The following is a 14891-nucleotide window of genomic DNA, read 5'->3' as shown; positions in this document are numbered from 1 at the left end:
TACTTGTTTCTAAAACTTGCTTTCTTAAGTGTCTTCACACAACTGCATCATGTTGAAGAAGCCAAAATGACATTTTGTGACAGTGTTCCAATCATACTTAAATTCAATAATTTTCTTAATCTTTAATTATATTTTGATCTTGATTCTGTATCTCCTCATGAGAGAGTCCTTTCTTTATTTATTTAGTTGTATTTATATCCTTCCTTCTTCTCTAAAGTCTTTGAAGTGTCCTGTATCTCTAGTTCCAGATGATGATGAGATTAGTGTTACTACTATTGCAGTCATTACCACGAGTTCAAGGACAGAGGGAAAGGTCTGGAGAGGATGTCCCTACCATTACTACTCAGCTTCCTAGAGAAGAGGGCCAGTGTCTGAGGTATTTCAACAGGTCAGATATAGATCTTATTCTAGCCAACAGAGGAGATGGAAAGAGAAAAAGCAATCTGGAGGATGAGTGTGACAAAGTCAGGGATCAGTGGAGACTTTCATTTAGGTAAACTCAGTACGTTCCTTGGAAAAAATCCGCAGTTCCTTTGTGCAATATTTTAAGTAGGCAAATTAAACAAGATACCTGTTACGTCAAAAACCCTTTGAAAAATACAGTGGTACCAAAAATCTATTCCCACACAAGTACACATGATCTAGAAAGAAGAGCAGCAATTTTGGAAGCCACCACCTGCTATTTCAGGGGTCCCATGCTGAAAGCATCACTCAGCCATCCCATGCGGGTAAAAGAGCACATTTTTGAGTTCCACAGTTCAACTGCATATTTTCACTTGCATTTAGCCAGCCCTTTAAATTTTGTATCTTAATATATATTTCCATCTTCATTGTTACCCTCCATCCACCAATACTCCATTAAGATTCTTATGTTTAGGAAGTGTGAAGACATAAGCATGTGTGTGATTTGGGGGCTGGAGGGTTGGAACAGGCCAGAAGCACATGAAAAGAATAATTCTTCAGAACAAAACATTCTGGCACCAACTTCCCACCTCTTTCTGAAGTAGTCTCATCATCTTGTCATCGACCATCCTGCTCTTGTCTAACAGGAAAAAGATGAGAGCCCTACTCTCCATGATCCAGAGTTAAGGGTCAGCCCAGCAGAGCACATCTCACCCTCTTTGGAGTCAGGAAATCCAGATTTGTGAGAGCAAGTATATGTGGGCCAAAGTGTGTGTGTGTGTGTGTGTGTGTGTGTGTGTGTGTGTGTGTGTGTGTGGTGTGTGTCAGACAGACAGAGAGATAAGAGATTTACCTTCCAATGAGTGAGAACTCTCCCACAACACCCAGGCGTCTCATGGCACTCAGGAGGCCTCGGACCGTCATGCCTTCGCAGAAGCAGACCACCACTCTGGCCTTGGGAAGCCTCTCCCGGAGCTTGCGCAGGAGTCGGTCAAAACTCTTTTCCCCAGCATTGCTGTAGATTTTGTCTGAATGGGCGATGCAGAGGCCTTCCTGGGCAGCCAGCTCTTTGAAAGCATCCATTCCGCTCTCCCCATAATTCCCTGTCCAGAAACAATGAGCAGATGTTGAAGACAACCTGGCAGCACAGCACTTACAAGCTGGAATAAAGACTCATTAGTCACAAGGAATGGAGAGGACAGATTTGTCAAATAATTTGTAAATACAACTGGAACTGAAGGAAGATCTGGATGGAGTCAAGAGTCATCAAATGCAATCAAACCACCAACACTGAGAAGATAATGAGAAACTATCTAACCAGGGCATCCACAGTAAAACAAGTTTTGAGAAATAAAGGCCTATTTCCCTATTTTACAGCAGTGATGAGTAATAGTTGTCACAGATTTTTAGCAACGTGGGAGAGATCGGCACATTGGGGTAGGAGGTCAACCAGCACAATGAGAAGGCCTCTGCATTTGAGGCTCACTTCTGCTGGCTGCCAGGTAAGAGGCAGACACTCATGGTGGTAGGAAACCCTGCAACAATTCATGATGAGTAAGCTAACCAAATGGAACACCTGGCCCAGCCAGAATAAGCAGACAAGAAGCAGCTACATGTTTTAGTCAAGCTCCACCATCCTCTGATGAAATGAGAGGATTATGGGAGATTTTGGCCTTATGTTCTTATTTTTATTTTGATATCATTCTTAAAATATACTTTAAAAAACTAAGAACTCTAAGAAATCAATGAAATAAAGCAAATATCACATTCCCCATTTCTCTATTTCACTGATGACTTTGGCCCCCATCTTAGTGTCTTCTATACGTCTACTCTTTTCCCCAAGTTTGGGGATTTTGACACCTGTGTGGATGATCCAATACCATGTCCTTCAAGTTTCTCAACCCCTACAACCAATAGTATTTCCCATAACCCACCTACTTTCATGGTCACACTTCCGACCTTGTTGTCACAAATGTTTCTAATATCTCTGAATGTGGATATCAAACACCCCACTCTCTTTATCCCCTCTTGTCTTTCAAGCTCATATATTCTACTCCTCCCACTCTAACATTTCTTGAACCTTATCACAACCTCAAATCCATTCACTTCCCTATTTTTCTTTACATCCTCCCTCTCATTTGCCTCTAAGCCCAGCCCATATCTCATAGCCTATCGTCATAATCACTTCCTTAGGAATTCTTTAACTGCCTGTGTCTTCCTAACAAAACCCCAATGCTAGTTAAAACCAACCATTTACCTATTCCACATCTACACCTGAGGACCTAAGTATGTCTAGAAAAAACTAAAAATCTTGATGACTGGTTTTATTAAAAATTCTTGAGCATTCATGCCAAAAGAGGCATTTGCTAGTGCAAGGAAATTATACTGGATTTCCTCCATAAATAAAATCTCGTAGTCTCTAACATGATTATTTCATCCTTACTTTTCCCTCCTTAAATCTCCAAACTACTGACCCCACCTCTGACCCTCACCTCAGCTGGCATCCTCATTTCAAGTTTCAGTAAAGACACAGAAATAATCAGACGAAAACTACTTAACCATGTACCACATCTACAAAGCTTTCTTTGTTGGCACTTACTTCTCTGGCATTCCTCCTGTTGTAAATTTGAAGTGTTTCTGCCTCAGGATAGAGTGAACTCCTACTCATAAACACTAGGTCTCATTGCTTTTTGTCTATTCAAGAATTTCTCTTGCAATTGTCCCCTCTCTTTTGTAAAAATCAGTTATTTCCTTCTAATGGTGTTAATCAAAAATAAAAAATAAAACCTTTGCACTTTTTTCCCCACTTAAGTTAAAGTTACTACCTCATTCACTAGTCTTATTCACAGCAATGATAAATGCCTAGGTCAATATGTTTGCTTCATCATTTCCTATTCTCACCTTTACCACTCTTCCCATTACCTCAGAATCTTCTCCTGTCAAACTCTTCTCTTGTCAAGGTCACCAAAAATTTCCCTGTTGCCTGTTTCATGATCTGTTCTGTCTTCATCTTCATTAACCACTCAGCTGCACTCAACAGCTGACCACAGCCTCCTTGAAACACTTTATCCTCTCAGTCTCCATGACACACCTTCTCACGGTTTAGTTACCAATCACTGACTACTCCTCGATGTATGCGCTAGATTTTCCTCCTCTGCTCAACCTTGAATATTTTCATGCCATGACCTGATCTCTTCTTCATCTCTACTCTCACCCTAATACACTCATTCAGTCACATTCTTCAAACACCATTTGAATATTATAGTTGAATCCCAAATACAGGTCTTCAGTCTAGATTGCCCTTTGGAGAAAAAGATCAGAATATTCTATTGCATCTTTGATATATCCATTTATAGACATCTCAAACTTAACACATCTGAAACAGAATTTTTTCCCTCTCTACTTTGCAAACCTACTCTTTCCAGTCATCTACAGTTAGTAAATAATGCCATTACCCACCACATTGCTCAATAACAAAGTTTAGGAACTTTCGATTTCTTTCTGTCATGTTCCAGATCCATTCCACAGACTTTATCTCTCAAATATTTCTAAGCCAGTCTCCTCCATTTCAACTTCTGCCGTCCTAAACCAAGTGTCTTAGGTCAGGTTTTCTAAAAACAGAGCCAAGATGAAGATTCTTGTTCAAGTTATCTATTGAGAAGAGGAGCAAGAGAATCCGTAAAGGAAGGTGAGGGATGCCAAACAGGAATGTCATTCAGCTTGTGATTAGCTTTGGTCTGATTCCATAAGGAAGTGCTATAGCACAAACTGGAGCACGGAGTTAGCCCCACTTTTAGGCAACAGAACCCTCCTGTCAATCAATCATTGGTTAAGGTCAATAAGAAGGCAGGGGAGGTATAGCCTCCCAGGAAGGGGTCAGCTGAGATTTATAAAAGCCTGTGTTCACAGTAGCTTGGAGATTGGTGCACGAGGCAGACAGGGAATCTGGGCAGACCATTGACAGCATCCTCTATTCTAAGTAACTATCAGTTCATGCCCTAGACAACTGCCCTACCCCTTGATTGTTCTCCCTGCTTCTACTCTTGCTCCTAATGATTCATTCCACACATAACAAATAGAGTGATCAGTTAAGATGGAAATTAGATTATATCCCTCCTCTTCAAAAAGCTTCAATCACTTCCCAACACACTTGGAATGATACCAAAACTCCTTCTCCTGAACGACCGTCTTTAGATGGACTGAGCCTTCCAACTTCCCCATCTCGATCTCTGTCCACTTTCTTCTCTAGACCCACAGCTGTCTTTCTATTCTTGGAATACCTTAAACTCATTCATGCCTCTATATTAGTTGTTTGTATCACCTGAAAAGACGACCTTCTACAGATGTTCTTGTCAATCTTGTCTCAATATAAATATCACCCCTTCTGAAAAACCTTTCCTGACCAGTTAGCTTAAAGTAACTGCCCAGCAAATCCTGATCATATCTCTTGATTTTATTTTAGAACATATGTCTGACAGTTGTTAATATTTCTCTTCCCCCTAGAATATAAGCTCCATGAGAACATCTTTTTATGACTTATCCAATGATGTATCCTTAATCTTTAGACTAGTTCTAAACACTAAATGCATGCTAAATGTGCATTTGTTTTAATAGCACAATAGAGAAAGGAGCAAAAGTTACAAATAAGCAATTGAAACAAAATAAGTAAAAGTGGGTGCTAAGCAAATGAAAAAAAATTACTGGATATCGTTAACTATCAAAAGAGTGCCATTAAAAGCAGATAGGTTTTTTTCACCTATCCTATTGCCAGAATTACAAAGATTAATAATATTTAATGCTGGCAAGACATTTACTTTTCATGAAAGCAGTTCAAACTTTTGGTAGACAATGTGGCAGTAGTTTTCAAAACTTTTGAGGTAAATATCAGTATACAATATATAGAGTATATAATATGTACAGTAATAGTTAAGTCAAAATAATTGTAAAAGAATGATATTATCCCTCTAAAAAAGGACTTAGGACTTAAATCTTAACATCTATAAAAGTTTTGTGGGCACTGTAATGAAACCTAGTAAGATTTTCCTATATTTTTGAAAAGAAAGTTTTCTCATTTCTTTGTTCATAAGATTAGATTATCAATTAATGTATTTCCCTTTTAACTTAACCACATTTAGTGGCCACCTAATCCAGTCCAGTGAAGCCCAAATGGGAGCATTAATGCATCACAAAATCCTCAGCTCCACAGACTTTGGAAACACGTCATGGCTCAGACAAGAGGCAGTGACTGATTATAAGGGAGAAAACTGTAGCTGGCAAGTGAATGCTCATCTGTCTGCAGAAGAGGACTTGAGAAGGACATCAGATGCCACTTTCCCATAGTAAATGCACATTCAAGAATCTACAAGGTACACAGACACGGCTAGCCAACTCTCTCAGCAAAAGCGCTATCAGTCTGTCGGAAGATGGTGTTACAAGGGTTGTAACTTTATTGCTAAAGTGCCATCCTTGGATTTCAACCACAGAAAACTATTTTATTCCCTTAACAAAATACAAGAAGACTAACTAAGCAAGAATGTTCTATGCATTCAAATAAGAAAATCTTTGTTTTTTAAATCTAGTAAAGGCCTTAGATATACTCTGTCCAAACATCTCAGGTTACAGACAAGGAAACTGAACCACAGAGGGGCAAGAGCTCATCAGTGGGCATGAAGCTTATTTGTATTAGAACTAGAGCAGTTTTAAATGACTTGAGTCCTAGATTACTACTCATTTTTCTTAATAGTTAAATCAATTAAATGTGTATGTTTTCATAATATAAAATGTCTGCATAGGTAAACTGGTTTCATGAAATATTTGTCCCACTTTCTGTATTCATATTTTCTTATTTGGATAGCAGCACTTGATTATAGAAATTGATAGCTTGGGCCATGTTTCAACTGCCCATTTTTCTCATGATGCCTAAAAGACTCAAAAGTAGCACATAAATTTCCATGAGAGCAGTTCTAATACAGAAAGAACAACAATAAATTGTAATTTTATAAGTCTTTATACTTTAAAAATTATTCATAAACATTATCTTATTTGATTCTTAGAACAGCCCTATTATACTCATCATATAGATAGTAATGTTAGAAACAAAGACCATAAAAAATGGGAAGACAATTGCCACCAGGAAGTTTAAAATCATGTTCCTTTCATTTAGTAGCACAGATCTAATGACATGACATGTACAAGTTTAAGTATCTAATAAAGGTGCTATGAGTTAGGATTCAGGAAAAGCTGCCTAAAGACGTGCCACCTGTTGGAAAGGATATAGAGGAAAGGGAACTCCTGTACACTGTTGGTGGGAATACAATTTGGTACAACCATTGTGGAAAACGGTATGAGCTTCTGTAAAAAAAATTTAAATAGAACTACCATATGATCCAAAAGACACATTACACAATACACATACATTTAAAGGAAGCAAAATCAGTATTTCAAGGAGATATCTGCACTCTCATGTTCATGGCAACATTATTCACAATAGTCAAGATATGGAAACAACCTAAGTGTCTATCAATGGATGAACAGATAAAGAAAATGTGGTCTATATATACAATAGGATATTAGCCATAAAAAAGAAGGAAATCCTGCCATTTGCAGCAACATGGATGAACCTGGAGGACAGTATACTAAGTGAAATAAGCCAGATGTAGAAAGACAAATACTGCAGGATCTTACTTATGTGTGGTATCTAAAAGGGTCAAACTCATAGAGTCAGAGAGTAGAATGGTGGTTAACGGGGGTTGAGGAGCAGAAAAAGTTAGATTATTGGTCAAAGGCTACAAACTTTCAGTTACCAGATGAATAAGCCCTGGGGATCTAATATACAGCATGTCCACTATATAATGATATATATTATCATATATAATAATACATAATTAATGATATATATTATATACTCAAAATTTGCTAAGAGAATAGATATTAAATGTTCTTACCACACACACACACACACACACACACACACACACACACACAGGTAACTATGTGAGGTAATGGCTATGAGAATTAACTTGATAGTGGTAATCCTTTCAAAATGTATATGTCTATCAAACCATTACATAGTACACCTCAAATATATACAATTTTATTTGTCAGTTGTACCTCAATACAGCTGGATGGGTACCTTTATTCCGGGTCTTAAAATATAAACAGATTTTCCACAAATAGAAAGAAAACTAGGAGACAGGTACTCTGCCTCTCTACCAGGTCATGAGCAAACAATGCCAAACTGAAACTAAAATATTCATCACCGAGCCCACCCTCTACCTCCCCTCCCCCTTCCATTCTGCTGTGTAGGCCTCCTCTTGCCTTTCCTGACTTTGAAGAATTTATTTAGATACTTCCGTGCACAACCATGAAGGAAGCTGTGAATATATAAAGAACTGACTCTTAACTCTCAAAATAAAAGGGCCATGTAATTGTAAACACTCGGACTTGATAGAGAGCTGCATATTTTCATTCAATTAGCAAATAGTTTATTGAGCTCTCAACTTGGAAAAAAATCCTGGCTCTGCACTTAGAAAGTTGCCAAGAAATATTGGACATGGGCTCTGCCTTCAAATTGATGAATATTTATTTTGTGTCTGGCACTGTGCTATGCATCTTAGCATTTCATTAATTCATCACAACTCCATATAAAGGTTGTAACTCCCCTTTTATAGATGAGGACATAAAGGCTCTAACAGGTTAAGTAACTTGACCAGGTCATAGAGCGGTGGATCTAGGATTTAACATCTAACTCAGAAGTTCTTGCTTATCACCATTTCGTACTGCCTCCTACATGGACTTATATACAGTAGTGAGAGCATGACACAAGCACACAAACTACAGCAACAATAAGTTACAAATGTTACATGGGAAATGAAAACACCATAATACTAAATTACAGAATAAGAAAGCAGAGATGATCAGAGAATGCCTCTTTGAAAACCAAGAATGCAACTGGACTTTGAAGAATGTAAGCAAGAGACTGGCCTTCAGAGTGAAGGGGAGCAAAAGAGAATCCGCAAAAAAAGATTTTTAGGGGCAAAGAGTAAGAAGTCCCACTGGAGCAGAAGGTTCACGGTTTACAGAAGGACACTCTATATTACGATCCCTAGTGAAGCATCTGGCATACCACTACAAGACTGCAACATGGAAATGTGCTATATGTTGCTATGTTATAACAGATTTTATAACAGACTTTATCACTGTTACAATGTTGCCTAAAACCTAAAGCGTGAGAGAGAAAGGGAAGAGTGGCATCTGACAAAGCCCCTAAAATATAATAGTAAAATATGTTGAAAATCTTAATTTCTACCTTATGTGACAAAATAAATTACAGAGCAAATCAAGATTTTCTATAAAACTAAGCTTCCAAACAAAAGTTATGGGGAAATTTATGAGAGAGAACATGGGGTTTACAAAGAAATTCCCATTGTTTGAAAATTAATTTTTTTAAAGATTTTATTTATTTATTTGTCAGAGAGAGAGAGAGCACGAGCAGGGGGAGTGTCAGGCAGAGTCAGAGGCAGGCTCCATGCTGAGCAGAGAGCCTGAAGCGGAACTTGATCTCAGGACCCTGGGATTATGACCTGAGCCAAAAATAGACACTTAACCGACTGAGCCACCCAGCATCTCTTGAAAATTAATTTAAAAAAAAAACTTAAACATAATAGAACTAGATATTATTGTCTATACAGAACTAAGTTTACCTCTGAAAACAGTGGTAAAAAATAAAACTACCTCAAGAGAGAAAAATAATGGCTATAACTCTGAATTTTCTAAGCTACAATATGATTTTAAAGAAGTTATATATGATTATTATCCAACCAGATAAACAGACATTCATTCATAAGAGATTGATTTGTAGTGGTTTGGTAGCTAAGTTTAATTGAGCAAGCAAGCTATGGAATACAATTGTCTTGGATTTCATAATCACCTGTATGAACGGCCACCATGACAAAGAGTAGGGAATGAAGACTAGTCCATACATTGATCATTTTTTCTTCTATTCTTAAAATATTGAGGTTATATTTAAGAAACAATCTGAGCTCCATTTGGTGGCTATAATAACATTTCAGCCATCATGTTGAACCAAGCTCAAACCCTGTTATTACATCTTCATAAATTATCCTGGTCAAACAAATACATTCAACATGGTTCATCCCTATATATTTATACATCAGTTATATGAGGAAAACATTCATACAAGGAAAATATATAGATTTTCTTCACTCTCCTTAATGAAGGAATGCTTTTGCTTTTAAGATCCACCAGTATTATGGTCTAGACTTCCTTAACCCCTGCTTTATTTCACACTTACGTACCTCACATACCTTCCTTGGTATTCATTCCATAGTAGTCTCAAGCTCCAGGATACTGAAATCCCTTGGGTTGTGAGCCAGTCCCTGAGAGCTTGAAATCTGATTACTCTGCCTTCTGGACAAATAAGATAATGACCCATTTTTAAAAGAATTATGATGAAAAAAGTTGTTTTCACAGCACCTTCTGGAAACCCACTGCAATCTTCAACAACTGTCACTATCAGGAAATCCTTCTTTTTGATGTAAATTTCTTACAATGAAATCTAAATTCATTCCCTCTTCATTTTTAGTGAAGAAAGATATCAGCTGGTTTGAACTTTTTTTTTTAAGTCTTTCTGCAAACACAAATTCAGTTTTCTCTTCTCCTAGAAAAATAATCCCTGCTACTTCAACCTTTCCTGGCAACCTTTTAATTTGTTTGGTTCTCCCACTTCATACCTAAAAAATGTTATGGCTCCCCTGCCTCCATCCACATATCTGCAGTCAGTATTACAGGTCTGGTCAATCCGAAGTGAGTCATTACCTGCCCTGGGGGCAGTAAGGAAATTTATATGCAAGGTCAGTGCAGGAACTTCCTCACACAAAACATTCAAAGGAAAAGGCAATCATTTTTATCAGCAATTTCCCAGCCCTACCTCTAATAATCCCAGTTTGGGCAGGTATAGTTATAGCACCCACGTGGAAAAAGGAAATTTACCAAAAAGTGACTGTCATCTCTAGGCAATAGGATTGAGGCCAAGTAATCTTGCCCTTTTGCTACATCATGTTTTCAGGTATACATTACAGCTAAGTGAATAAGAGGATGAGTCTTGGAGGCAGATCAACCCCATATGAATCCTGGATCCTCGATAAGGAGATAGATAACCTTGAAGTGTTTTAAGATTTGGTTTCCTCTTGTATAAAATGGGAATCATAATATGCATCTCAAAGACCTGTCATGATTATAAAATCATGTGTTAATGAATACAAAGTTTCCAGAACATACAAAAAGTTCAGGGAGTGGTATCTATTTTTACTTTCCATCCATGTCTCTCTCAAGTTGTAGAGTCTAAAATTGGACATAAGCTTTAGCACTGACCCAAGAGCTTTAGATTCCTTTATTTCCATGTTCCTATTTATAAAACCGAAGCTCGTGATTTTTTTTTTTTTTTAACTACAGTCCTTTGCTCTCCAGTCATGGTCACCTTGTTCCCAGGTTGTCCCTATTTATCTTTTCTACCACACTTACACGAAGCAATTCCTTCCCTATTTTATTTTTGGTGTTTATGCAATGCATTCAAAAGTCTATGTCTATATTGAATCTCTGTCACCGAGTCTTTAAGTTTCAGCCATAAATGCCTCATTGTATCTATTTTAGAGCTTTATGCAATAACCCAGTTTGTTGTTTCTCTCACTCAAATACTTTATAATATGGAGAAAGAAATTAAAAGAAGAAAAAATGCAAGTTGTATAAAAATACAAAAAGAGGTCATTATTCCTGCAGAAAAGCCACATTTTTCCATTTCACTTTTCACATGAAGGAAATAGGTTCACAGAAGCAGCCCCTATCACACCTGTCCACTCCTCCTGCCTATCTGGTATACAATCAAAACTAGGAAAATTAGCAACAAGTTCAGAAAAAGTACCCCAAAATACATACACACACTAAAACTATGCATACATTTTAATGATAACACAGAGTTGGCAAGAGTTCATGGAAATGAGCATTCTCATATGCTATCAATGGTAGTACAAACTGTTCCCATCTTTTTGGTAGAAAATTTATAATATCGATGCTTTAAATTACATTTGTATTTTTTGACTCAAAAATTTAGTTTTCAGAAATTAATTTCATTGTCCACCAAGTTCCAGTTATAAGGATATTCATCACAGTACATTAACTGTAAAACATAACAGAAACAAACAAACCCATGCTCTATAATAGGAGATAGGTTAAATAATTATTGTGCAATATCATTAAAAACACATGCAACCATTTCCAAAGGTGATATAAAATTATGTTCAATGTCATCAAAAATATTTATGTTATATTAAGTACAAAAATATAAAATAGTATGCAGAGTATAAATTTTTACATTTTAAAAATACAGTTTTACTATATATTTATATTTACATATATAGAAAGTAAAGAATATGCCTGAAAATATTAACAGTGCTTTTCTATAGATGGTAGAGTCATATATAATTATGTTCTTTTATTTTTATTATCTTTGTCTTCTAATTTATCTACAATAATCATATATTATTTTGTTAATAAAAATGTTTGAAATAAAAATACATAGGGTACAGTTTTCATCTGAATATCATGCTAAACATAGCTATTATGGGGTTCATGGGAAATTTTTCCAGAAGGGAGATGTACCTCTCATAATGACTACATAGCAACCTTTCTTCCTAAAAAAAAAAATTAGAAATACTAATGTCCTTAGCAAAGTTGCCCATAGACCTTATACCATTTCCTGATATATCTACATACTTGGATTGAGAGAGTGTGTGTAATATATGCAGGTTTCCTATTTGAAATCCTAAAATCTGAAGTGAGCTCCCCTAATTTATTAAAGAAGCAGGATTCTTTCTCTCTCTCTCTTTTTTTCTTTAAGATTCAATGAGATTTAGTTTGGGAGATAGAAATCGCCTCACCTACTGAGCTTCTGCCCTAACAAAAGGTATAAAAGGCTCTGAACACCTCTCTCCTGTAAATTTCCTACAAGGGCTAGACTCAGGTCTGGGCATCTCTCCTCCATACAACGAATTACTTCAGGTTGAGGCCAGGGTGGTTGGCCCATTAAAGTCTCTCCCATTTGAGCAAAGAGCTAGAAGCAGTATGAATAATGTTTAAATATGATTTGGTCATTATTTCTAATAGCAAATAAAGATGAATAAAATCTGTTTAACCACTTTCTGTGTCTTGGTGTCTTGAACATTCCATCTGAAGTTAGATCAAAATATAGGTTGGCCCAGGAAAAGTATGCAAGACTAATGTTACCAGATCCTAAAGCAGTGGTATAATGTGAAAATTTATGAAGGTCTTATTACGTCTTAATTATCCTCTTTTAACTTCACTACACCCTTATTACCTCATTTTGCTGTAATTATGTCCATTTACAAAGGAACCTAAGGCCTAGGATGTAAAGTAACTTATCCAAAATTGTGAGAACTGTAATTTGAACTCAGATGTGACTGACTCTGTAGCCTACGGCCCGTAATTACCTACCTCAGCATACTTTGTATTTCAGGCTTTAGTTGTTTCCTCCGCATTATCCATTCTCCCATCCTTCTTTACTAAAAAATATTTTATTTTGTCTGGGGTGACTGTGCATAGCCAAAAGCACCTACTTTCCCACACTCCCTTATGGCCAGAGATGCAGATGTGTGACTCAGTTCCACACAAGGAGATTTAAGGCCAGGCGAGGCTTCCGGGAAAATCTGAAAAAGGTCAGATAGCAGGTATGCTTCTTAGGCCTTTTCCACTTCTGTCTTTTTTGTTTTTGTTTTTTTAAGATTTTTATTTATTTATTTGACAGGGAGATACAGAGCACAAGTAGGCAGAGCGGCAGGCAGAGGGAGAGGAAGAAGCAGGCTCTCCACTGAGCAGGGAGCCCGACACAGGGCTTGATCACCAAAGGCAGACTCTTAACCCACTGAGCTACCCATGTGCCCCTCCCCTTCCGTCTTTATACCAGTACATGGACCTGAGCCTGGAGGTGCAGCAGCCATGTAGGAACAATGATGGATGAAATAGGATGAGGAAGCCTATACAAGAAGGCTGGAGGAGCAGAAGACAGAACAGCCCAGGTACCTGGTAGCATTACTGTGTTTCATTCTGCTCCTGCACTGCCTTTCCCTGGATGTCTTCTTGCATGAGAAAGATGAATCCCTATCTGCTACGCCACCATAAGGATGGTTTCCTGCTATTGGTAGACGAACACATTCTTCTTGGTCCTCTATATGACATTACACTATAAAAATTCCAGGACAAGAGCCAGAAGTCTTGACTGTTTCTAACTAGCTCTGACCTTGAGCTGCTTATCATTCTGTCTTCTTGCTCATGCTGGAAATGTGGGTTCATACTAAGAGATCTTTAAGTTTCCCTACAGCATGAGCATTTGGTGATTCTAGAACAATATGAATCAGCACTCTTTCATAATCTAGATCTTCATGTCAAAACATATTTCATATTCTCAGTAGTCAGAGTAAGCATCTGCTTAGCAAAATTTTTTTCAACAGCTTTTTCCTTCCCCAATCTGATCTTTTACAAGTTTATTACTGTAGGGAAGGAGAAAGCATTTGTTGTGTAACCATTTAAAATGTATCTTGCCTGCAGGTTTATTTTTGCCAGATTTTAGGTGTGCAGTCACTGAAAAGCAGAGAACAAGACACTGCCCTGCAGAAACAGGCAACATATGAGAAAACAAAGCTGCTTACAGAACAAGCTCATTAGGTGAACCAGAAGTAATAGAAAGACATACTCATTGTCACTGGACTGACATTCAGCAGGATCCAGGTGTTCCCCTACCCCTCCAAGTAGCTGCTTTTAGCCACCTTTTATTCAGTGGAATTAACTCAACCCTATTACTAAGCTCTTGGTTTCCTCTTATTTAATCCCACTTTTTACATCTTTTACATCATTAGTATAAAATTCCATTTAACTGAGTCAAATAGATTTTACCTTGGTCAAAAGGAAATTAGCCCATGGAGGAAAGATTGCCTTTAATCCAAAGGACATATGAACCTCCTGCAGTAAACATAGTTGATTAATTTCCCTTCAATTTAGACCTATGAAACGTAACTGGGGCTTGGTTCTGCCTTGGTGCACAACCATGTGCAAAGTCCTGGACTTCCCTGGATTCCAGTTTTCTTATCTGTGAAGGGAATGAATGGGTTGTACTGGATAATATCTGAGGTCTCCTATTACAAGGCTGTAAGGCTAGCCCTGGTTTTCTGCATCATGGTGAGAAAGCTCATTCCACACCATGCGGCATTACAGAGCCTTAGTTTGACCTGCATTTCACCTGGATTCAGGTTATGCAGAGGAGCTTCCCAATGGTGTTGCCAATACTGTTAGAGTAGTAGTATTTGTTTATAGGAGAGGAAGCATGACAGAATGTTGAAAAGCAGGAACCCTGGAACCAGAGAGCCCTGAGCTCAAATTCTGACTTCCTACTTATTAGCTGT

General features: G+C 37.5%; 1 protein-coding gene across 1 annotated transcript in view; it reads right to left on the bottom strand.

Annotated features, from left to right (window-relative positions):
- The window catches only part of GRM1 (glutamate metabotropic receptor 1), a 397420-nt gene that overhangs the window by 281837 nt on the left and 100692 nt on the right, over positions 1–14891 (bottom strand). The window contains 1 exon segment of the mRNA XM_040627927.1: positions 1256–1505. Within this exon segment, the coding sequence (XP_040483861.1) occupies positions 1256–1505 (250 nt within the window).

The sequence above is a fragment of the Ursus maritimus genome, unplaced genomic scaffold (assembly GCF_017311325.1).
Source record: "Ursus maritimus isolate PB19 unplaced genomic scaffold, ASM1731132v1 scaffold_13, whole genome shotgun sequence".
NCBI classification, from domain to species: Eukaryota; Metazoa; Chordata; class Mammalia; order Carnivora; family Ursidae; genus Ursus; species Ursus maritimus.
Note: the sequence above shows the minus strand (reverse complement) of the source record. Positions and strands in the feature narration are given on the sequence as shown.